The 23,968-nt window shown below is 44.8% G+C and overlaps 1 protein-coding gene across 3 annotated transcripts; it reads right to left on the reverse strand.

The window, feature by feature from the left end:
- Nucleotides 1-23,928, reverse strand: ZNF180 (zinc finger protein 180). Of its 3 annotated transcripts, none has more exons than XM_029241554.1 (5): nt 23,682-23,928; nt 20,689-20,778; nt 8,152-8,226; nt 3,338-3,464; nt 1-2,196 (listed from the first exon to the last, which is right to left on the reverse strand). In XM_029241554.1, the coding sequence occupies exons 2-5, from the start codon at nt 20,737-20,739 to the stop codon at nt 452-454; spliced, it is 1,998 nt and encodes a 665-aa protein (XP_029097387.1). In that variant the 5' UTR covers nt 20,740-20,778; nt 23,682-23,928; the 3' UTR covers nt 1-451. The 3 variants fall into 3 exon arrangements, with proteins under 3 accessions (XP_029097387.1, XP_029097388.1, XP_029097389.1); XM_029241555.1 differs by lacking the exon at nt 23,682-23,928 and adding an exon at nt 22,777-23,103; XM_029241556.1 differs by having other exon boundaries at nt 1,975-3,072; nt 23,682-23,893.
- Nucleotides 23,929-23,968: the final 40 nt, after the last annotated feature.

The raw sequence follows: 23,968 nt of genomic DNA on the forward strand, positions 1-23,968 counted from the left end.
CAGCATTCTCATTTATTCTTTATTGGAAAAGAGGTCCACCTCACTGGCAATCACTCCACAGCATATTGCCCATTTAATGGTAATTCTCTCAAAGTCAGGTCGAAGTGCTTTCTGCAAGGAAAAGCGCCAGTAGTTATTACTTTTGTGGGAATGTGTTATAAGGGCCAAGTTTGATTTTTTAACATGGAACCGTTAAGTAAAATATGTGATAGTTTTTCTCTGTTTCTTCCCCAGAACAAATTTCCAGATACACAGTAACAGAGAGCTAACTGAAAGCTTTTTCCAGACACATTGTTTTCATAGTAGTTCTTTCCAATACATGTAATCCTGGAAGAATGGAAGGAGGGAAGGAGGAAATGAGGGGCTGAAGGGAGGGAGGAAGGGAAGGAGGGAGGGAGGGAGAGAAGGAGGGAAGGAGGGAGGGATATACTCTGGCTGAAAGATTTCCAAACTAGTTACATTCATAGGGTTTCTCTTCAATATGAGTTGCCTGATGCCTAATAAGTTTAGAACTATTAATGAAAGCTTTCCCACACTGATTACATGTAAAGGGTTTCTCTCCAGTATGAGTTCTTTGATGTACAATAAGTCGAGCACTCAAGCTGAATGTTTTTCCACATTGGTTACATTCATAGGGTTTCTCTCCAGTATGAGTTCTCTGATGTTGAGTAAGGCATGAACTCTGCCTGAAGGATTTCCCACACTGACTGCACTCATAGGGCTTTTCTCCAGTATGAGTTCTCTGATGTACAACAAGAACATAACTCTGGCTGAAGGACTTCCCACACTGATTACATTCATAGGGTTTTTCTCCAGTATGAGTTCTCTGATGCATAACAAGGTGAGAACTGCGGTTGAAAGATTTCCCACACTCATTACATTCGTAGGGTTTCTCTCCAGTATGAGTTCTTTGGTGGGCAACCAGTTGAGAACTCCAGCTGAAGGATTTTCCACACTGATTACATTCAAAGGGTTTTTCTCCTGTGTGACTCCTCTGATGTGCAACAAGTTTGTAACTTTGACTAAAGGACTTTCCACATTGATTGCATTCATAGGGCTTTTCTCCAGTATGAATTCTTTGATGGGCAATAAGCTTATAGCTCTGGATAAATGATTTCCCACATTGATTACATTCGTAGGGCTTCTCTCCAGTATGAGTTCTTTGATGTGCAATAAGTTTGTAGCTCTGCCTGAATGACTTTCCACACTGACTGCATTCATAAGGCTTCTCTCCAGTATGAGTTCTCTGATGCACGACAAGGACATAGCTCTGGCTAAAGGATTTCCCACACTGATTGCATCTATAAGGTTTCTCTCCAGTATGAGTTCTCTGATGGGAAACGAGGTGAGAGCTGCGGCTGAATGATTTCCCACACTCGTTACATTCATAAGGTTTCTCCCCTGTGTGAGTTCTCTGATGTGCAACAAGATGAGAGCTCCAGCTGAAGGATTTTCCACACTGATTACATTCAAAGGGTTTCTCTTCAGAATGATTTCTCATGTTTTGAGCAAGGGATGAACTCTGGGAGGTTTTATTACATTTATACTGACTCTCTTCAACAGGGATTCTCTGTTGTTCATTATGGGATATGCTGTGGTTCAAAACTTGCCCATGTTCCTTAAAATCAAAGGATTTTCCTTGTGCATGTATTTTCTCATGTGGATATAGGGGTTTATCATGGCTAAAGTGTTGAATACTGTCACTAAATCCATAGGATTTATCTTCTGTTTGAGCTTTTGTAAACTGAATAAAATGAATGCTCTGGGGGAGGTTTCCACATTCTTTATTTTCACAGAGTTTCTCACTATCATTAATCATCTGATGAGTGTTTACCATAGAATTATAATGCAATTTTTTAACATGTGAAGCATGTTTATGAAAATGGTTTCTTATGGGTATCATCTGTGGTGAAAGAAGACTGTTATTTGGACCACGCTTCTCCTCAAGGTCATCACTTTTGCAGGCTCTCTCATGACTAATATCTGTTCTGTGAGTGAATGTCACTTCCTTCAAAAGTCTCTCTTGTTTTTCCCGTTGCTTCTCCAAAAGCTCCTTACAATCCTGAACTTCTTCACATGAAGATAACCAAGGATCATCTCTTGTCAACCTTTCTATCTTCACTCTGTGGGATGGTTCATCACCAAAAATGCTCTGCTTTGATGTTGATTCTCTTCTTCCAAGTGCAGTTGCCGACTCTGGAAGGAAGCAAAATAAAACACCCTAGCCAAAAAAATGTTAGAGCTGGAATAGGGGAATAAAAGCTGACAAGAAAGTATGCAATTATATGTGGATTTGCTTTCAGCTATGGACCTATAACATGAATTGAGAAAGCAAAAGGATGGGATGAAGCAGTAAGCAGAGAACTACCATAGTCCAATAGTGTAACAGGGCATTAATATGAAACTATTTCAATCTTAGTGTTGCTGAATAAAAAGACTTTAGATGTCAAATATCTCCATATTCCAAAATAAGATCCCCTATGCAGAATCTACAGAATTGCAAAACAATTTTGCAATCCTTAGCAAAAAAAGAGGGTCCTTTCTACCTTCTTTAGTGCTAGATATATGTTCACTGAAATAGAAATTAGTGTCTACATTTCTAGAAATTTCTGGAGGCATGAAACTTGCTAGCACAGTCTGTGTTAGTAAAACAAGGTCAAACTACTTTGTGAACCAGGAAAAAATAATGGGGGCACTGTTATCCCAGGTTCCCTAAATGCCTTAGGGGCTAATATGGCCCCATGAATTCCTTTAGTTCCAAGTGAGAGAGGATGAAGATTAGCTCATAAACAGAAGCCTTGGTGGCTATTAGGCCAGGCAATATAAAGCACACTTGGAAAAAGTGGTGATGTGTAAGTCCACCAGGAGTGGGAGATGGAGAAATATGCAACATGCCCTATGGGGATTTTTCAAACAAATCTTCTATACCTGTAATGACTCCCAAATGTCTGTTTCTCACCTGGATATGCATGTTGAGAAACTCTTTTCATACTTATCCCCTTGTTCCAACTAGGAGACTGCATCTGGTTTGAAAAGCCGATAGGGAAAGATACAGGACTTTGGGTATTTGGGCTGGGGACAAAAGAAAATCACTGCAGAATTTGGTCCCAGTCCTTGGCCTTTAGGAGCCAAGAAGACTGCATAAGCTCAAACCCAAGAATCTGTACCTTTGCTACCCTACAAATTAAAACTAAATCTTCACTGGGGAATAAAAAACACAAATGCAATCTATGTGTGGCCAAAATCATTCTGGCCTCTGAATTCCCTAGCTCTTGATCAATGGAAATGAGAAATCATTTCAATACATAGACTTCATTAAAGGGGACTGTACTCTTACCCCAAGAGACTAGGTGCCTGTGGTTCTCCAGGATCACATCTCTGTCCAGGGTCCTCCGGGCAGGGTTCAAAGTGCCTTCTTCCTCCTGAGTGAAGTCCACAGTCACTCTATGGAAGTTCACTCCTTCCTAAAACAGGACACACATTCCTGCTCAGTTGGGTATCATTTCCTTCCAATGTTCACAGAGGAAAAGTTTGACAGGTGGAAGAAAGAAAACCTGATGGCCTGGAAATTGTCCTGAGATGATCAACGTTCAAAGGATTCTAGTCAAGGGATACAGGTACCTTCTAGGTGAGCCCCTTTGGGTTTTGGATGCTGGACCTATTTATATAACCCCAAAGAAGAACACCAGCTAAGAACTGACGTAAACTGTTTTCTCTCTTGTTGACCTTAAAGAAAATGCTTATTCTGATTTTTGCATTGGTGAATATAGAATTCCTACTTAGGAATTCCCTCCAAATTCCCGAGAAACTAACAGAACAGGGTCAGCAAACTTTTTCTCTCAAAGGTCAGAGAGCAAATATTTTAGGCTTGGCAAGCCATACAGTCTCTATCTATTACAACTACTCAGCTCTGCTGCTATAGCAAGAAAGCAGCCACAGAAAATACATGAACAAATGGATGTGGCTATATTACAATAAAACTTTATTTTCAAAAAACAGGTGACGGGCCAGATTTGGCACACAGGCTTTACTGATGCCTGAGACAAAAAATGAAATGTGGGCCTTAATGAAAGGCAGTATGTACAGGTTTAGAGCACTGGATATGGAAAAGAGACGTGGGTTTTCTTATCTATTAAGAGCCTATGTCTGAATTTTTTTAAAAAAATATATCTAATCTGATCATCTGTCTATTAATGGTGAGTTTATTCCATTTCTATTTATTAGGCTTAATGATACCCAATTCATTGTGCTGTTGAGTGAATTAATTGTAATGATATATGAAAAGCCATTACCAGAGTTTACTAAAAAAAACAAAGGCTGGGAATTATTATCAGGATGATTAGGTTTGAGGAGCCTCAAAAAATAAGTGACAGCCAATGAGACCTTTATCCTGAATTCTTAAGTCTTCAGAAAACATTTCTATTTTGTCCACACTATGAGCTGCACCATAGGGCCTGTCATTACTGCCATGTAAAAGGGGTCTCTTGGACTGCCTCCTCTAAGCAGGAAAGAACCTTCTTCTAAGATTTTTGGGCAGGAATTTCGTTCCAAAAAAGTGCTGGAGGTGATCTGTCCTTACCCAAAGGCAGCAAAACCCACAGAAGTCAAATGCCACTTGCCAAGGCTTTTTAAATAGGTGGGGTGTTCTTAAGCTGTGGTTCATGCATAGGACACGAAGTCCCTGAATCTCAAGAAACTCCATGCAAAATGCTGCTGTACCTTTTTCTAAGTTGTGGCCCATAAATTTCACTAAAATCTCAAAGGTTTTCACAGTTACCCCAAAATGGGATTCAGAAATATCATTTGTTATTTCTCACTATTCGTTTTGTGCCATTTCTTCAGGATTGAAGATCTTACAAGGATGAACTGAGTCAAAGAAAATAATCAGAACCACAATGTTGTTTATAGGTAATAACAATTAGGTAAATATTTTTAAGCAGCAGTTTAAAGAAACAGAAAGTTCAGCCAGAAGAACCTACAAATATATGTGTTATTCTTTCAGGTCATATTTTTTTTAAGATCTTAATAAAAACATTGATCTAATACTTTAAAAAAAAGAAAAGAAAAGAAATATCACTTGCAAACTGCCCCGTGTTGAACATGGATCTATACATACTGTTTTTCAACCTCCAATACATGCTTCCTTTTAATAAACACTCCCCTTCACTGTTTAATGTAGGTCCCTTTAATATCAAACTTCTTCAAATGTTAAATAAATAATACTAGACTAGATTAGCACCCCCCACTGCACCCCAGGCTATATGTTCTCAAAGCTCCAGGAATTTCTATCTTAAGACTCACCACGCTTTCTTATCATATGCATAATGGTCATCTTTGTCACTAGGCTGTAATCCATGAGGGCATGTACTAAGCTCCAGAGCTTAGTACAGTGTTGGTGTATAGTATAGACTAATTATATATTTGGTAAATTATTTCAGTAAGTGAATCAACAGTATATCAGTAGACTCTGTAATATATCAAAATAATCCTGGTTCAAATTCTGACGGAAATCCTTTCCTCTCACCTGAATCTCACAAGGCCCATCACATACCCATTTGAAAAGGTCCTTCAGTGTGTGGATACTGGCTGTTTCTGAACTTCTATCCCTCTTATTCTATTCTTCCTCTCACCTGTCCCTTACACCCAAGTCCTCAAAATTTCTTCCCAAACCCTTCAACTGTGCCCTTGGGAACTCTTCTTATATAATAATGAAATCCGGAATTTCCCTGGTGGCGCAGTAGTTAAGAATCCGCCTGCCAATGCAGGGGACATGGGTTTGAGCCCTGGTCCCGGAAGATCCCACATGCTGTGGAGCAACTAAGCCCGTGCGCCACAACTACTGAGCCTGCTCTCTAGAGCCCACGAGCCACAACTACTGACCCCATGCACCACAACTACTGAAGCCCGCACGCTCTAGGGCCCACGCGCTGCAACTACTGAAGCCCACGCACCTAGAGCCCATGCTCCACAACAATAGAAGCCACCTCAATGAGAAGCCCGCACACCGCAACTACAGAAAGCCCGCATGCAGCAACAAAGACCCAGCACAGCAAAAAAAAAAAAAAAGAAATCCTACATCTTCACCAAATATTCTCTCTACATCCCTGTGTTAATAGAAACCTACACTTCCTCCCTGAGGACTCCCTCCTCTGAAGTCCTCACAGGCTCAGGGTGGTCGTGCTCTCCCATCCCAGGGGTCTCAGCATCAGAGGGGGAGGAGGGTGTGTGTGCTCCCAGTTACCCTGAAATTCATGCCATTTACCTCACTTCTTGGAGCTTTGTTGTACCAACTTCTTGAACACCACCCATGCCCCCAACCACTGAAGATTTATAATACCCAGGATTTATCCGCTAATTCAAGAACGTGTACTGTCTCGTCTTGCGCAGTCTATAGCATCCACATGTAGAGTTCTCTGGTAATAATATAAAAATAACTGACTTTCATGAAGCACTTACTATGTGGTATCAGGCAGTGTGCTCAGCATGTTGCATAAATTATCGCTCACTTAATTCTCACAAGGCCCCTTGTGAGAAAATACCATTAGCAGCAACATTTTTCAGATGAAGAGCTAGAAGGTCGGAGAAATTAACACGTAGGCCTAAGGTTAGTGACTGGGATGCAACCTCAAGTTTCCCTAACATCACAGACTATGTTCTCAGTCATCAACTCATACGGCCAGCCCAACTCCCAGCCCCTCATTCTTAGTGTGGGACCCCAGATCTTGAAATCACCATAAAGTACTCCACCTCTCAAGTCGCACACCCAGAATAGCTCACTCTTTCATTACGACATCAGAATTCTCCACTTTACTTGCTTAATCACTCCCTTTACTCCTCTCATTCTCTGCTGGTTTGGGGCCTTTACTAAAATATCTACTATCACTATCCTCCAGTCTGTAGTCTTTTCCTTTCTGTTTAGCATCCTCTTTTATCTTTCCCATCTTCATTATTCAGGTGAGAGCCTGTGGATCACTCACCTTAATCTTTCTATTTGATATATTCAAAAATTCTCTTTCAAATATTACCGTGACCTATGGGGCTTCCACTGAATATACCTGGCTACAAAAACTAAACAAATCTGAATGTCAAATCTGCTCTCCATGGAAAGTAGGTTACGGAATGCCACAGGGAAAGAAAACCCACAAAAGCAGCTGAATAGAGTATTATTAACAGTCACTATCGGGAATCCCTCTGCGCTCTCACTGCCGAGGCCCCGGGTTCAATCCCTGGTTGGGGAACTAAGATCCCACAAGCTGTGTGGCACGGCCAATAAACAGATAAATAAATAAAATTTAAAAACAGTCACTATCTCAGAATGAGCTTTTCGGGCTGACCAGCAACCCTATTATACCTCCTGGAGCAGCCTGTCTCTCATAATCCAAATTACTATTTTAAGCCTTCTCTACTCTAGTCAAACATCTCTCCATTCCAAGTCCCACCCACATGCTCAAAAGATAATTTCACCTGACTGTTCACAGAGAAAAACACAAGCCTTCAGATAATTCCCTCAACCTCATTTTTCTTATATGAGCCCTTCTTCCTCTAATAGAGTTAATGCATTCACATATGCTCTGAATTAATTCCCCTGGCACTAATCAAGGACTCTGCTTTATCGCTTTTGTCTTTTTTTTTAAATTATTATTTTAAATTTTTATACAATTTTGAAACGTTACTTTCCATTTACAGTTATTACAACATATTGGCTCTATTCCCTGCGTTGTAGAATACATCCTTGAGCCTATCTTATTCCCAATACTTTGTACCTCTCACTCCTCCACCCCTCTACTGCACCCCCCTACACTGGTAACCACTAGTTTGTTCTCTGTATCTGTGAGTTCTGCTTTACAGTTTTATCTCCTCTCTCTCCTGACCGTTAACTTCTTTTCCTTCACTTACTCTTTCCTGCAACCATTTAAACCGAGCCAAATCCTTTCAAACCTTTAGGGGATAAAAGACAACAACCCTCAACCTCAGATTTCCTTGCAGTTATCACTCTCTTCAATCTTTTATAGATAACCAACTTTTTGTAAAAAGTTGCCCACTCTATTTCCCCATTTTCTACTCACTTCCCAGCTCACTTCAATGTGGCTTCTGCCACCCACCAGCCACGCACATTTCTCGAGGTGAAGACAGAGGCCCTGTCCAACTCACCTGGGATGCAACGGCCAGTGACCCGGCATCGTCTCTCTCGACCTTGACGATAATCTCCTGAGGAAGGAGACAGTCCTGAGAAGGCAAAGCAGATGAGAAAAAGGAAAATAATCAGGGAGCTAAGCCATGGCTCAAAACTCCCACTGTGAGCTGGCTAGGATTTGACAGGCCATCTGTTTTAACACATCCCACCTACCAAACTTCTGCTCCTTCCCACTGGTAAGCTCAAGCTGAGCATGTGGAGAGAGAGAGGGGACATCTGGAAGAGCAAGAGGCATCAGAAACAGCATGATGTCTTTGTGCATCTTCCAGACCAGCCCAGCTACCAGCTGAACGGAGCTGAGTGACCCCAGACACGATGCAGAAGAAAAGAACTGTCCAGCTTAAATCCCTGCCTGAATTCCTGGATCATGGAATTGTAAGAAAATAACACGTAATACAGCAAGACCAAAGAATGATAAAAACAAAGATCAACAAATTAACTTCATAAAATGTTTGGCAAAAAGTGCCACCGATAAAGGCACCACCAATAAGAATCTATGTTGTTAAGATTTCCTCTGAATCAGAAAGAAAGAAAAATAGACAAAGGAAAATACACAGGCAACTCAACTATGAAGAAATAAAATGGCCAGTGAATATACAAAAAGATGCTCATCTCTTTCAATCAGATAAAATCACATCTCTATTCCTATGACACCTCTATACCTTAAAGACCATTAAATTCACAGCAATAATTACAATTCAACAATTCTAGCCTTCCCACTTTCTATATTTGTACCTTCCTTCTCTGCGTCCCATTATCCTATTTATATTTACTTATCTGCTCGAACCCCTGTATGTAACCAATATCCCAACCACATGGACTGTTTCTTCAGCCTGTTGCTAATGACTCCTGCCCTGGTGGCCCACGGGTCAAGAGCTTCATATACTCCTAGTGGAAATTTAAGTTGATACAACCTCCCTGGATTGGCAATATATTTCTTAAAATAACATTTTATTTTGAAATAGTTTAAGACTCACAAGAATTTACAAAAACAGAACAGAGAGAGTTCCTGTATACCCTTCACCCAGTTTCTCCCAATGATACTATCACATGTAACCACAGTGCATTGTCAAAACCAGGAAACTGATATCAGTTCAACATTTTTAACTCAGCTATCGACTTTATCCAGATTTCATCTATTTTCACATATACTCTTTGCTTTTATTTTTGTTTTTTTAATGGAAATATTTTAAAAATGTAATATCCAGTAAGTCTTCTTGATAGTATTTCCTTAGGAAATAACAGAAAGCACACTTAGGGACTTCCCTGGCAGTCCAGTGGTTAGGACCCAGCGCTTTCACTGCACTGGCACAGGTTCAATCCCGGGTCGGGGAACTAAGATCCTGCAAAACATGCGGAAGGAAGGAAGGAAGGAGGGAAGGAAGGAAGGAAAGAGAGAAAGAAAAGAAAGAGAGAAAGAAGGAAAGAAAGAACACTTAGATGTATGTACAAGAAATCTCATTAAAGAGTTACATTATCATAGCAAAAATGGGAGGGGAGATTAAGTGTCCATCAGTAAGTGCCTGGTTAAATAAATTATGCTTCATCCAGATAACTGAATATTATTTAGCAGCCAAGAGAAGAAAAGATAGATTTGCATGGATTGATACATACAAAGGACAGAAAGATGTCTATAATATATTGTGGAGTGAAAAAATTAAGAGCCGTATATAGACCATGAATAAATTTTTATAAAATATAAACATGCCCAGAAAAGTCCGGAAGGACAGTCTCAAAAGCATTAAAAGCAGTTATATTTTGGAAAAGCAGAATTGAGGTGCAGGTTCACAGTCTGTGTTTCAACATGGTATCCATTTTTTAATGACATTTCTTTTCCTTAATTCAATATTTACCAAACAGCAAAAAATGTTTCCCTCTTGAAAAAATCACTCTGAAACAAGATAATTCCTTTGTGGCTTCCTGAAGTTTTTACTACCGAGTACAATGACTCATCCTGTCAAATGACATTCTGTTCAAGGACAGGCATACTTTTTTTTTTTTTTTGGCCTCGCCACAGCTTGCAGGATCTTAGTTCCCCAACCAGGGACTGAACCCACACCCTCAGCAGTGAAGGTACAGTCCTAACCACTGGACGGCCAGGGAATTCCCCCAGCATACCTCATTTTATTGCACTTTACTGCGCTTCACAGATACGCATTTTACAAATTGAAGATTGTGGCAACCCTACATCAACCAAGTCTATTGGTGCCATGTTCCCAATAGCATTTGCCCACTTCATGTCTATGTGTCACAGTTTGCTAATTCTCAAAATATTTAAAACTTCTGCATTATTATTATATTTGTCATGGTGATCTGTGATCAGTGATCTTTGATGTTACTATTGTAATTGTTTTGAGGTGTCACAATCTGTGTCCAAATAAGAGGGCAAATTTAACCCATAAATGTGTATATTCTGACTTCTCCACTGACCAGCCCTTCCTCCGTCTCCCTCCCTCTCCTCAGGACTCCTTATTCCCTGAGACACAACAATATTTAATTAGGCCAGTTAATAACCCTACAATGGCCTCTAAGTGGTCAAGTGAAAAGAAGAGTCATGCATACATCTCTCACTTTAAATCAAAAGCTAGAAAGGATTAAGCTTAGTGAGGAAGGCAGGTTGAAAGCTGAGACGGGCTGAAAGCTAGGCCTCTTGCGCCAAACAGTCAGCCAAGGTGTGAATGCAAAGGAAAAGTTCTTGAAGGAAATGAAAAGTGCTACTCCAGTGAACACGCGAATGACAAGAAAGAGAAACAGTTTTATTGCTGATATGGAGAAAGTGTGAGTGAATTGGACAGAAGATCAAACCAACCACAACATTCCCTTAAGCCAAAGCCTCCTCCAGAGCAAGGCCCTAACTCTCTTGAATTCTGTGAAGGCTGAGAGAGGTGAGGAAGCTGCAGAAGAGAAGTTTGAAGCCAGCAGAAGTTGGTTCTTGAGGTTTAAGGAAAGAAGCCACCTCTGTAACATAAAAGTGCAAAGTGAAGCAGCAAGTGCTGATGGAGAAGCTGCAGCAAGTTACCCAGAAGATCTAGCTAAGTAATTCATGAAGGAGGCTACACTAAACAACAGATTTTCAATGTACACAAAACAGCCTTAGGTTGGAAGAAGATGCCATCTAGGACTTTCATAGCTAGAGAGGAAAAGTCAATGCCTGGCTTCAGAGCTTCAAAGGACAGACTGACTCTCTGGTTATGGGCTAAGGCAGCTGGTGACTAAGTTAAAGCCAATGCTCATTTACCATTCTGAAAATCGTAGGGCCCTTAAGAATTATGTTAAATCTACTCTACTTGTGCTCTATAAATGGAAGAACAAAGCTTGGATGACAGCACATCTGTTTACAACATAGTTTACCAAATAGTTTACGCCCGCTGTTGAGACCTATTGCTCAGAAGAAAAGGTTCTTTTCAAAATGTTACTGCTGGGCTTCCCTGGTGGCGCAGTGGTTGAGAGTCCGCCTGCCGATGCAGGGGACATGGGTTCGTGCCCGGGTCTGGGAAGATCCCACATGCCGCGGAGCGGCTGGGCCCGTGAGCCACGGCCGCTGAGCCTGTGCGTCCGGAGCCTGTTGCTCCGCAACGGGCGAGGCCACGGCAGTGAGAGGCCCACGTACGGCAAAAAAAAAAAAAAAAAAAAAAAAATTACTGCTCACCTGAGAGCTCTGATGGAGATGTACAATGAGATTAATGTTTTGATGCCTGCTAGCACAACATCCATTCTGCAGCCCATGAAGCAAGGAATCATTTCAACTGTCAAGTCTTATTATTCGAGAAATGCATTTCCTAAGGTTATAGCTGCCAATAGATAGTGATTCCTCTGGTGGATCTGGAGAAAGTCAATTGAAAACCTCCTGGGAAGGATTCACCATTCCAGATGCCATTAAGAACATTCGTGATTCATGGGAAGAGGTCAAAATACCAACATTAACAGGAGTTAATGTTAACAGGAGTTCCTGCTAATTAACAGGAGTTTGGATGAAGCTGATTCTAACCCTCATGGATGACTTTGAGGGGTTCAAGATTTCAGTGGAAGAAGTAACCACAGATGAAGTGAAAACAGCAAGAGAACTAGAATTAGAAGTGGAGCCGGAAGACGTGACTGCATTGCTGCAATCTCATGGAAAAACTTTAATGAATGAGGAGTTGTTTCTTATGGATGAGGAGAGGAAGTGGCTTCGTGAGCTGGAATCTACTCCCAGTGAAGATGCTGAGAAGATTGCTGACATGACAACAAAGGATTTAGAATATGACATAAACATAGTTGATAAAGCAGCAGCGGGGTTTGAGAGAATTGACTCCAGTTTTGAAGGAAGTTCTACTGTGGCTAAACGCTACTAAACAGCACTCCACGCTATGGAAATACCGTTCGAGAAAGAAAGAGTCAATGGATGAGGCAAACTTCATCGTTGTCTTATTTTAAGAAACTGCCACAGCTCCTCAAACCTTCAGCGCCCACCACCTTGATCAGTCAGCAGCCACCAGCAGTGAGGCAGGACCCTCCAGCAGCTACAAGATATGACTTGTTGAAGGCTCAGATGATGGTTAGCATTTTTTTAGCAATAGGTATTTTTAAATTAAGGTATGTACATTTTTTAGACATAATGCTCTGGCACACTTAAGAGACAACAGTATAGCGTGAATGTGACTTTTATACGCACTGAGAAACCAAAAAATTCACATGACTCGCTTTGTTTCGATATTCACTTTACTGCGGTGGTCTGGAACCGAACCCGCAGTATCTCCAGCGTATGCCTGTGTACTTTGTTCCTTCTTAAATCTTCAAACACTGAGAAATAAGTACAGCTGACCCGTGAACAACATGGGTTTGAACTGCCCGGGTCCACTTGTATGTGAATTTCTTTCAATAAGTACGAACAGTACTACCCAACCCTTGGTTGGTTGAATCCATGAATGTGTAACTACATCTAAGGATGTTGGTATACATGGAGACTCCTGGAACCAATCCCTCTCGGATATCGAGGGATGATTTTACTGTTGATTCTTGATTATAACTCAGTTATCATTCAGTCTCAATCATAAACTAAAAGGAGATAAACTACTGTACTTTTCACAGGTGTGCCAATTTCCCTCCCTTATCAACCTAGATAAAATTTCACCATTGCATTGGGAAGGGTCATGAAAAGTAGCTAGCTTAAAGTCAGAAAAGGATTTCTCCAAGCCTAAAAACACCTCTCTATAATTCCTGGGCAGGTACTAAGGGTAACGCTGAGTATTTAATGAACTGGAGTTGTTGCAATGTAAAGGTGGCCCAATGTGAAAGCTTAACTGCTAATTACCTGCATTACTGTTGAGTACAAATGCCAGGATGGTTAAACTGCCTTAACATGGCTGCCTGGGCATTACAAAATAGCTCCAAAGGCCAAGGAACAAAAACATACAAATCTAACTCACAAGGCTAAAATAACAACAACAAAACTACAGATAGCCCCAAGGAGCCACAAGTTTTGACCCCAAACTGCTAACGGACTCAAATATCATGGAAACTCGGCTACTAAGAGAAATCGCATTCTTAATGTGTGACAACACCAAAGCTGTCTTTTCTTACTACAAAAGTGGCAGACGTTGAATTCTAACAACTTAAGGGCCAGAAGTTAACTCATCCTATAATCTAAAACTACCTGGGAAATGAGAGGTTTCTCAAGAAAGGAAAACCTAGAAACACTGGACTGTATTTTAAATTATTACATAATCTTCCACGTTTTTTGTTTGTTTTTAACATTTAAGACCAGTTAAGAAACAAAGCCAAGAACTGAGAGACTTCATGTTTCTAACTCAGGAGGTGCTAGTAAAGACAAAACCCCAAAATGCTCCTTATCTGCCACAACTGCTAAAACAATTTTACTTGGGGAATATGGATGCACCTTCTCTTTAATCAAAACTGCTTTCAACATCTTTTGATTTAAAAGTTTTCACAAGGAAAACAAAAAAAAAACCTTCTGCTCACGGTCTTCTCTGCACCAAACGTCCTTCCCTGCCACCAGCCCATAAGTCAATTCCGCCACTTTGCTTTCATTTCTTTGCATCACACATATATTTATACCTTTTAAAAAAAATCCAACTTCCCCTAGAGTGGGTTCCATAAGAGCTGAGCTCTCCTCTCTCCTATTTACCATGGTTTCATTGTGCTTCAATCAGCAGTCATCACTCAGTGTCCTGGGGGGGCGGTGGTTCCAGGACCCCCACTGATACCAAAATCCACTGATGCTCAAGTCCCTTATATAAAAATGGCGCAGTACTTGCATATAACCAACATACATCCTCCCGTCTACTTTAAATCATCTCTAGATTACTTATAATACCCCATTCAATGTCAGTGCTATGTAAATGCCATGCAAATGTGATGGAAAGAGTTGCCAGGCAAGCAACAAATTCAAGTTTTGTTTCTTGGAACTTTTGGAATTAAAAAAAATTGTTTTGATCCTGGGTTGGTTGAATCTGCAGAACCCTAGGATATGGAGGACCGACTGTACTGACACATGGTAGCCACTTCATAAACGTGTGTTGACAGTAAAACAACCACACGAAATGTGCTACCTGAGCCTTCACATTGTCCTTTGGTCCCCAAAGGCACCAAGTCTTTGCTGAGTTCAAGTCCCTCCTCTGGTTAGAATAAACCTCTGTTGGGCGCCCTTTCTTCTCAGAAAAAGCATCAGCCTCCAGAACCTACCCCCAACTTACTCTCTCAAACTAAATGCTCAAAAACCATGTTGTCGGGACTTCGCTGGCAGTCCAGTGGTTAAGACTCCAACGCTCCCAATGCAGGAGGCCTGGGTTCGATCCCTGGTCAGGGAACTAGAATCCTGTATGCTGCACAGTGTGGCCAAAGAAACAAAACAACCGTGTTGTCTCAAAAGTAGGTACACACACACACACACACACACACACACACACACACACACACCCCTACATCCACCCACTCCTTCTATCCACTTCGGATTACCAACCATTTTAGGAATGTCTCCTGTATTTACATCTTAGCTCCTGCGGTTTCCTTCAGATAATACCTATCATTTGCTAGTGTGTTTAACAACACACAGAGTACTTCAACACAGACTATCTCACACAATTATCTAAACTCTTTTGAAGAAGGGAGTGACATGTCAATTTTACCCACACAGAAATAAATGGTAATAAAGTTTCGTAAACTCATTGAAGTCCATGGAGTTCACCAGAGATGGTCCAAACACTGATTGCCTGATGTGAACTCCTCCCCTTTCCATGGCCCCATCGCTGAAAATCTGATCATTCAAGCTCCAGAGCAAATGCCACCTCTTCCATGAAGCGTTCCCAGATAGCACAAAGTCTTGTCTCTTCTTCCCTTAGTTTCTTAGCTGTTTTTATTGGACCCTAACTGTACCAGTAAAATCATTCTCCTCGAATTAATTCCATGTCTATATACCTGGGTCATGAATCCTAAACTGTAAAGAACTGTATATTTTTCACCTTTGTATTCTCCTCAGTACTGACCAGGAGCACAACGTGAGTTGTCTGAATGTGACAAGGCTAGAGATAAGCGCACGGTTTTGGATATATAACTGGAATGAAAAGCCTTTACTCCCACTTCTGTGTGCTCTGGAGCATTTTTATTTTTATTCTTTTTCACTATTTACAATTTATTTTATTCTACAACTTTATTGAGGTATACCTGACAAATAAAAATTGTACACAGTTACGATTTTTTTCATGTGGTCAGAACACTTAAGATCAACTCTCAGAAAATTTCGAGGACACAATACAATACTGTTAACTTTAGTCACCATGCTGTACATGAGATTCCCCAGGACTTACTCAGCCCACGTAACTGACCCTTTGCAACATCTAACCAACATCTTCCCATTTCCCCCACTGCCTGGCAACCACCACTGTACTCTCTGCTTCTACGAGTTGGACTCTTTTAGGTTCCACACATAAGTGAGATCATGCAGTATTTGCCTTTCTGCGTCTGGCTTATTTCACTTAGTACAATGTCCTTCTGGAGCATTTTAAAAAGTATCCCTTTTGTTCAACAATCACCTCTCCATGTAATGAAGAAACGGTTTCCTTTTTCTTCGTGTACTTTACAGAACTGGAATAGGAATTAGCCTGTTGACTTGGAGAAGCCTGTTGACGTGGAGAAGAGTTACAGGCAAGAGATAATAACCGTTCTCTCTGCGACGTGGGTGGAAACATGTGTGATCCAGGGCCGAGGAAGAGAGACAAGCACAGCCCTCATGGAGTGGCCTGTCCCCTTCACAGTGAACCCTTGCTCAAATCAGTCCTAGGACTATTTGCTACTGGCTCTCCTGTAAACAGAGTTGACCAAACATACCTAACTCAGGGGGCGGGGGGTGGTTCTTGGGGGAAAAAAAGCTTCCAGTCAAATCACAGAATGATTACTGAACTCAATTCTCCAAGCTTTGTATTTGGGAAGCTCCTACATCTGTGAGGAGGTTCAGGATATTAACTCTAATAGGCATCGCACTAGGAGAATTTCCCTCCTTGGTGTGTTAATTTCTCTTATGGCCCACAGGAGATGTAGGGCAGAGTTCACATTTCAGCTCAAGGGAAGTGATGTACAGGGTCCATTTGGAGGGCACAGAGTTTCTTAATTACTAATTTGAGAGGGAGTAAAAGCAACCCGTATTCAAACCAAAAGCTGAAGGTTCCCCTGCCTGATTTTCTCAGAGATCCTACTGACCGGAGGGTCTCGCTAGTTCTCATGCACAAGAAAATTCTCTTTCCCATCCCACACCATTATCTATGAAAATTCTCAACTTTCCTCAGATGGACAGAACAGACCCTCCAGCACCGGGTCACCAATTCATCAACAACCTGCCCGGCTCTGATGTTGAAACTGACAGGGAACAGGCGAGGCTCCGCCACCACCTTGGCCGGACCCTGAAGGCAGGCAGGGTTCAGAGTCGCCTCAAGGCTGAGTTACCTCCAGGTATGTAAGTCACTGAAACCTCTCAGGTGATGTCTCAGTACAGTCTCTCCTTGAGCGTCCCTCATTCAAAGCCAAGACTTGGGCTCCCTGGTTGTCTCTCCCTGCCAGGGCTCTCCTTACCGTCTCCAGGCCCAAAGCACCCGTGCGATTAAACGATGCGATAACGATTAAAATGAACTAGAGGCCGTTCAGAGTTGAGAAATGTGGAAGCCAGCCTCCAAGGTGGCCCCCGGTGAACGCCGCTCCTCCTGGTATTCACAGCCTTATGTAGTCCTTACCCACCTGGTACCAGGATAGGTCTGTGCGACCAACAGACTACAGAGGAAGCGATGGTGTGTCATTCTGAGATCAAATGATAAAAGACACGGTGGCTTCCATCTTGGCTATGTGCAATTAAGCGTGCAAGCTCCCGCTCCCCTCCCCTCTTCCTCTCTCTCTCTCATCTCTCTCAGATCATTTGCTCTGGGAGAAACCAGCTGCTGTGTTGTGAGCAGCCCTGGGGAGAGGTCTACGTGGTGTGGGACTGAGGCCTCTCGCCAACAGCCACATGAGTGAGCTTGCAAGTGGATCCCCTACCCACGCAAGCCTTCCAAAGGCAGCAGCCCCAGCCAACAACTTACTGCAGCCTCACCAGGGACCCCGAGTGCCAGAAACATCCCGATAAGCTGCTCCCAGATTCCTGACCCTCAGATACTGTGTGAGATAAAAAATGTTCGTTGCTTTAAGCTGCTAAGTTTGAGAGATGCAACCCGATAACTAATACAAGAAGGAAGATGTTTTTGCTTTTTCTATCTATGTAGCCTTTCTGTCTGTGAGAGCCTATCTTTTTCCCCAGCACCTCACACAGGGCCTTACATTGGTTAGTCCATCAATAAATATTTGATGAAAGTAAAAATCAGCATGAGTAGATTGCTAATTCAGTTGTATAACATAGAAGAAGATGGTGAAAGGACCATTAGGATTCCCAGGAAACACTTGAAGTTACTGGCTTAAAGTACAATACCAATGGTCACATCAAAACTCATTTTACCTGTACTTTTGATAAAGATGTGAATGCAAATGTATGTAAATTTATATTTGCCTAACTTCTCTCTCTGAAACTCTTGTGTACGTGTACAAGGAATCATTTATATAATCAAAAACATTTATAGCAGTGCTGCCTGTAACAGCAAAAAACGGAACACTAAATACCCGTTAACAGTAAACGCATAAAACCTGTGGCATTTTTAGAAATTGAGATCTGGGCACTAGGGGTGCACACTGGTATCAGAATGTCACTGCTCTCAGGCCCTCACAGTGGACAGAGACAGGGAATACATATGTGTATATCTGTATGTACACACACACACACACACACACACACAGAGGCACACATCTGTATGTATTTCTACATCTACACATACTGAAAACCAGGAGCCACCCCAATACCTCCAATTCCACTGATCACCACCAAGTTCATTCCAAAGTCCTCTCTTTCCACAGCTGACGGCGAGAACCCTGCCTCCCACTGACTGATAAGGACAGAGTAAAGGGACAAAGTAGATAGTTAAATAGTTAATGCCACTAGGGGATTGTAAGTAAAGAAAGAAGTATGGGAGACCCCTGTAAGTTAATGATCACTCGAGAAAACAGGTTTGCTTAACCACAAAACCAAGCAGGCTCGCTTAGCAACAAAACCATGCAACAGAAGCATGAGACATGTCCTCAAACAATAAAACGATGGTGGCGTGAGACCCACATCCTGCCCAGTGAGCTCAGTAAGTTAATGATTCCTAGGACATGCTCCTCTGTGTGCACTAAAAACAAAAATATGAGGAAAAGGTGGCATTATACTAAAACCTGAGATGATTTACTATTTTTAGCATATGGACCGCCTTTTTGCTCATTTCCGCTGCGCCGCGACAGTCCCGGCTTGACCGTGGAGGGACCAGAAAACTCTCCCACCCGACATGGAGGAAGAGCTGATAATGGAAGCGTGAGATCTACTCAAGAGTGAGGAAGAAGGTGGTCTTCTCCCCCTCCCCACTTTTCCTTTGATTATAAAACTGTAGCCCACTAAATTTGGGGGGCACGGCACCCTCTTGCCTGCCTACCTGTAAGCCTCACAAGCGTCCTGTTCTAATAAATCACTCCTCATCTCTTACTTTGCCTCTCGCTGAATTCTTTCTGCGCTGAGACATAAAGAACTGGAGCTCCAAGAAGCCCCCACGAAACGCCACCTAGCGGTTTCACCATGACCCTTATTTGATTTGTTTATCTGACTGACTCCCCTGTAAGTAACTAATCTCCCATTTCCACCGCCACTGCCTCTCCTACACAGTTCTCCTCGGCCCACCTGGGCTCTGCTGCCCCACACGGGGCCAGCCTCTGCCAAGGGACCCTCGTCACCCTGCCTCTGCTCTGACTCTGCAGGCCAGGTGGCCTCTTCTCAGGGACTCACTCTCGAGTCACTGGGCCTTGGACTCCGTGTGGATGCCCTCGTCTGAGCTGATACTCCACGTCAAGTCAGATGCCCTCAACCTGCTCAGCCTGTGATACGCCACACCAGGATGCACCCCACCTCCAACACGGATGCCCGTCTCACCCGGCTCTGGCTCGGACACCCTAAGCTGGACCACCCCTTGCGTGGACACCCTCACTGCACTTGGGCTGCCCACACCAGGGCATCCCCTCTCTGGATGCTCTTCTCACCTGCGCTGACCGTGTCACCCGCAAACCAGAACCTCCTCCTCCGTGTGGACACTTACCTCACCCCACTGGGTCACTGACGCCCTCACACACGGATGCCCTTGTCACCCTGATGAAGCTGTGCCACCCCACAGCAGGCAGCCCTCCCTCAACTGCAGACACCTACCTGGCTCTGCCCCACCTAATAGCTTCAGGATTGAACTGTCCAGGAAGGGAAAGGTGAAATTCTAATTTAACATCTTTAAGAAATGAAATTTTCTCAAAGAAAATGCTTTAAATCATTAATTTCCTAACCTTAAAATGTGTTGTACAGAAGTACAAAAGTACAGATAAGTAACTAAAAACATAAAGTCACTGGGAACATAACTTACAGATAATCTTTGTTAACTGATATAATGTATTTTCTATGCACACGCAAACTACATCCTTTTTTTAATCATTTCAAAATGCTATTTACTTAACGTAGATCATAAATATCTTTTTATCCTATCAATGGCTACAGTGAATTCCATTTCATGGTCTTTTACTAGAACTCATTTAACTCTCCTCTTGCATTGCACGTTCACAAACATTCTTTCCAATTGCTTATTCTCAAGCAAAGCTGTGAGTCACTGGCTAAGGGCTTTGGATACAGGATGCCAAATTCCTTCCAGAAAGAGTTATTTAGGTTAAGAGGGTGAGGAAATGCAGGGAGCCCCATAAAATGTATAGTGTGTGTCAGAAGCCTGCTGATCGGGAGGGACCAGAAGCCCCCAAAACACTGCAAAGAGAGCTGGACAGTGTCCCAAACCCAGGGGATCAGGCTGTGGGGCATGGGTGGGGACAAGCTCTGGGTCTCCCAAGGGAAGGGAAGCTCCACTCACCTGCGCACTGGCCTCCAGGGGTCCCGGGGGCTTCTCGTCCCGCTCTTCCATGCTCTCCTCCAGGCACGGGCAGGGGCCTGAGGTCCCGAGCTGCAAGGGGAGAAGCCCTGAGTACAGCATCCTCGTGCAGGTCCACTGTGGCTCCCCCCTCCCTGGATTAGTCTCTGCTTCCGGGATGCAGTACCCATGGCAACTGTGCTTCTAGAGGCTCCTGCCCAGATAGATTCCTGCCTGAACAGCTGTGCTTGCACCTAGAGTCCCTCAGTTCCTCTCCCAGGCCAAGGCTCTGCAGCTCTAGCCTGCAGCTCCTCCACTGTCTGGGGCCTCTGGACCACCAACCTGGAGGCCCACCACATGCCCAAGTGTGGCCTTCCGTCCATCACCAAAACCTGCAGCACGAATCGGTCCCTCTCTATCCCACTGGATCCTGGGACCCCTACGAACACCCAGCACATTAAGGACCCCCTGGTGTGCACCCACTACCCCCAACCTGAATCTGCAGCCCCAAATCAGCACCTCCTCCTAAGGCAAACAGCAGGGCTCTGGGCTTGATGGCTCAAACTCCGTGCGTGACTAATCGCATGAAGTTCATGACGTAGCCCCGCCCCTCCCAGGATCCACTGACAAGCCTGACCCTCCAGCACCTGTCGGGTGGATTGCCTCTCACTTCCTGCTCAAACAGCCAAGTGTAAGCACAGAGCTCAGCTGCACCCAGGACCTGGTCCCTCAACCATTCTAGGGTGGGCGGCCTCCTACCAGAAGAGCGCCAGTCCAGATTCTCCCCTACCCCAAATCTTCCTGGGCCCCGAATTTGTAATTCTGACCTGGCTCCTCCACCAACCTGGGTGTCCTCAGGCCTGAGTCAGAAACAAAGCCGGCATGGGACCGGGGGCTGCCCGACAAACACCAGCACCTGCCAGAACGTGGACCTCAGTTGTCTTTGTACCAACTCGATGTTTCTCGGTCGGAGACTAGAACAGCAAATCCCCCACCTCCGCACGCCATCCCTGCCCCATCTCTCCCTCTTACCCACCCCTCAGCCCCACTGGATTCTCACTCAAACAGTATAGGGTGAGTTCACAATGCAGCTGTACCCTGAACCCGCACCCAAACTGCTTCCCCCACCAACCTCCCCAGGCCCCTACTTGAGTCGCACCTGCCCAGATTCCTCCCGAACATCTTCCTGGGCACCTGCAGCGCAGGGAGAGCCTGTCTCTCTGCCAACCTGGGCATCATCAGGCTGTGAGTGGGGTGCCAGGGGCACAAAGACCCCAGCGCCCTCTAATACCCACCTCCAGCTCCTCCTTTCTCACCCAAGTACCTGCTCATGTGCACAGAGGGCACCCGGCACAGCCCTACCCCTCTGCAGCCCAGAATCTGCGGCTACTCCCTCCACCCACCTGGACATCCTCAGGCAGTACCAGGGTCCTAGGACTGCCCATGCGCCCATTCTGCCCAAAGGCCAGTGCATGTGCAGAGCGCGGCCTTGGCCCTCCCAAGTTCAGAACCCAAAGCTCCAAACTGGGGCCCTCAGGCCTCTACTCCAGCAGCCACCGCACAGGGGCCACCCATAGAGGTTCCCTCCTCCTGCTGGCATACCCACGCACGCAGAGCAGGCTCACACCCAGAATCTGCATCCAGGACCTGGGCCCTCGGCCAGCCTGGGGCACTGTGCAAGTTCCCGCTCCTGAGACGAGAAGCTGCACTTCCCAATCTGTTCCTCAACCTCCCTGGGCTACCTCAAGTACCCACCAGCCCCTGTGAGGGTTCTCAGGTCCCCAGCCTCACTGCCTGCTTACCACCATTGCTTCAGAACACCCAAACGGTAACTGGAGCAGAGAACTCCAGAATCAGGCCTAGGACCTGGGCACTCACCAGCCTGGGGGTTCTCAAACTCACGATAGAGCAGCTCCCATGGGAACCGGGTCCTTTTGCTTCCTCCAACCCAAATGTTAACCCCTGGGTGCCACCTAGCATACAGCCCCTTCCAGATCCAAATCTGCAGCCCAGACTCTGTTCCTCTACCACCTGGAGCATTCTCACGCCTGCAAGCTAGGCAGCCCGAGCAAAGGTCCTGGGAACACCTACTTCATAATCGTGCTGGCAGCATCCCACTTCCTTCCCAAACAGCTGTCAATCTGATGGTAGCGGCTGCAGCTTGTCATTCCTGGGCTCCGAATCTGTACCTGCCACCCAGTGTCTTCACCAAACTTGAATGTCCTAGGACTCTGCACTATCCAACGTGGGTCCCAGGATCACTGGTCCAAGTTCCTGCTTTCCATTCAGACATCTCCAACATGTGTAGGAAGCCCTCTGCTTAGAACCTGCCTCTAGGCTCTGGTCTCTCCGTCAACCTAGGAGTCTGCAGCCCATCAGCCAGTCTCACGGCGCGGGGCGGGGGGACGGTGGGGGGGGTCGCTGAAGTAGCGCTGCCTCTCCTAAGACAAGAAACTGCAACTCCCACTTAGTCTGTCCACTACCCAGGGCGCCCCCAGGTCTGCAAAAAGAGTGGTGTCTCTTCCAGGGTCCTAGAGTCAACTACCCAGAATCTCACCTCCCATCTCGTGTTTCCTGCTCAAACACCTGCTCAAGAGTATAGGAATAATGACAGAGCCCCTCTCCTCCGAAAACCAGAATCTGCAACTGGGCACTTCATCAACCCAGTCGTTCTCAGCTCCTCCAGCCTTGGATGAGGGAGAGGCGGGGTTCTCAGGATCTTCCCCCACACCCGTGCATATAGCCTGTCTTCCACCAACCTGGGCTTCCCCAGAGCATCCTAAGAGCAACACCCGACCAGGTACCCGCACACGTGCGCAGAGCACAGTCCCGTGATCTGCAGCTGCCCTAGTATCACCACCAACTTCTGCGACCCGAAGCTGAAGCACCGCCCACGCAGGTCCCAGATCGCCCACCCACACTCGTCATCCCAGCGGCCCGCCTAGACCCTGCGCATGCGCGCACGGGACACCGGCGTTGCCCCGCCCCTCACCAACCTGGGCGTCCACCGGGTCGAGGACCAGGCAGGGCCTGTCCCAGCCTCAGTGCCCAGCACAGCTCTACGGCAAGACGAGCTCGGTTAAGCAACTCTCTGCCCCGATTCTGCACACGACAGACTCGGGTTAAGCTACTTCTGTCCCCTCCCCTAGTCGGCATCCGCAGGGCCACTCGGCTTAACCTCCGAAGGGCCGAGGTGCGCGGAGACAAAAAACGTCCGCGCGCGGGACAATGGCTGCGCTTCTGGCCGAACCCGGAAGTACGTTTGGGCTCGGCGAGCCTGGAC

The sequence above is a fragment of the Monodon monoceros genome, unplaced genomic scaffold (genome assembly GCF_005190385.1).
Source record: "Monodon monoceros isolate NGI ecotype Baffin Bay Population unplaced genomic scaffold, NGI_Narwhal_1 Super_Scaffold_10, whole genome shotgun sequence".
In the NCBI taxonomy this organism is placed as follows: domain Eukaryota; kingdom Metazoa; phylum Chordata; class Mammalia; order Artiodactyla; family Monodontidae; genus Monodon; species Monodon monoceros.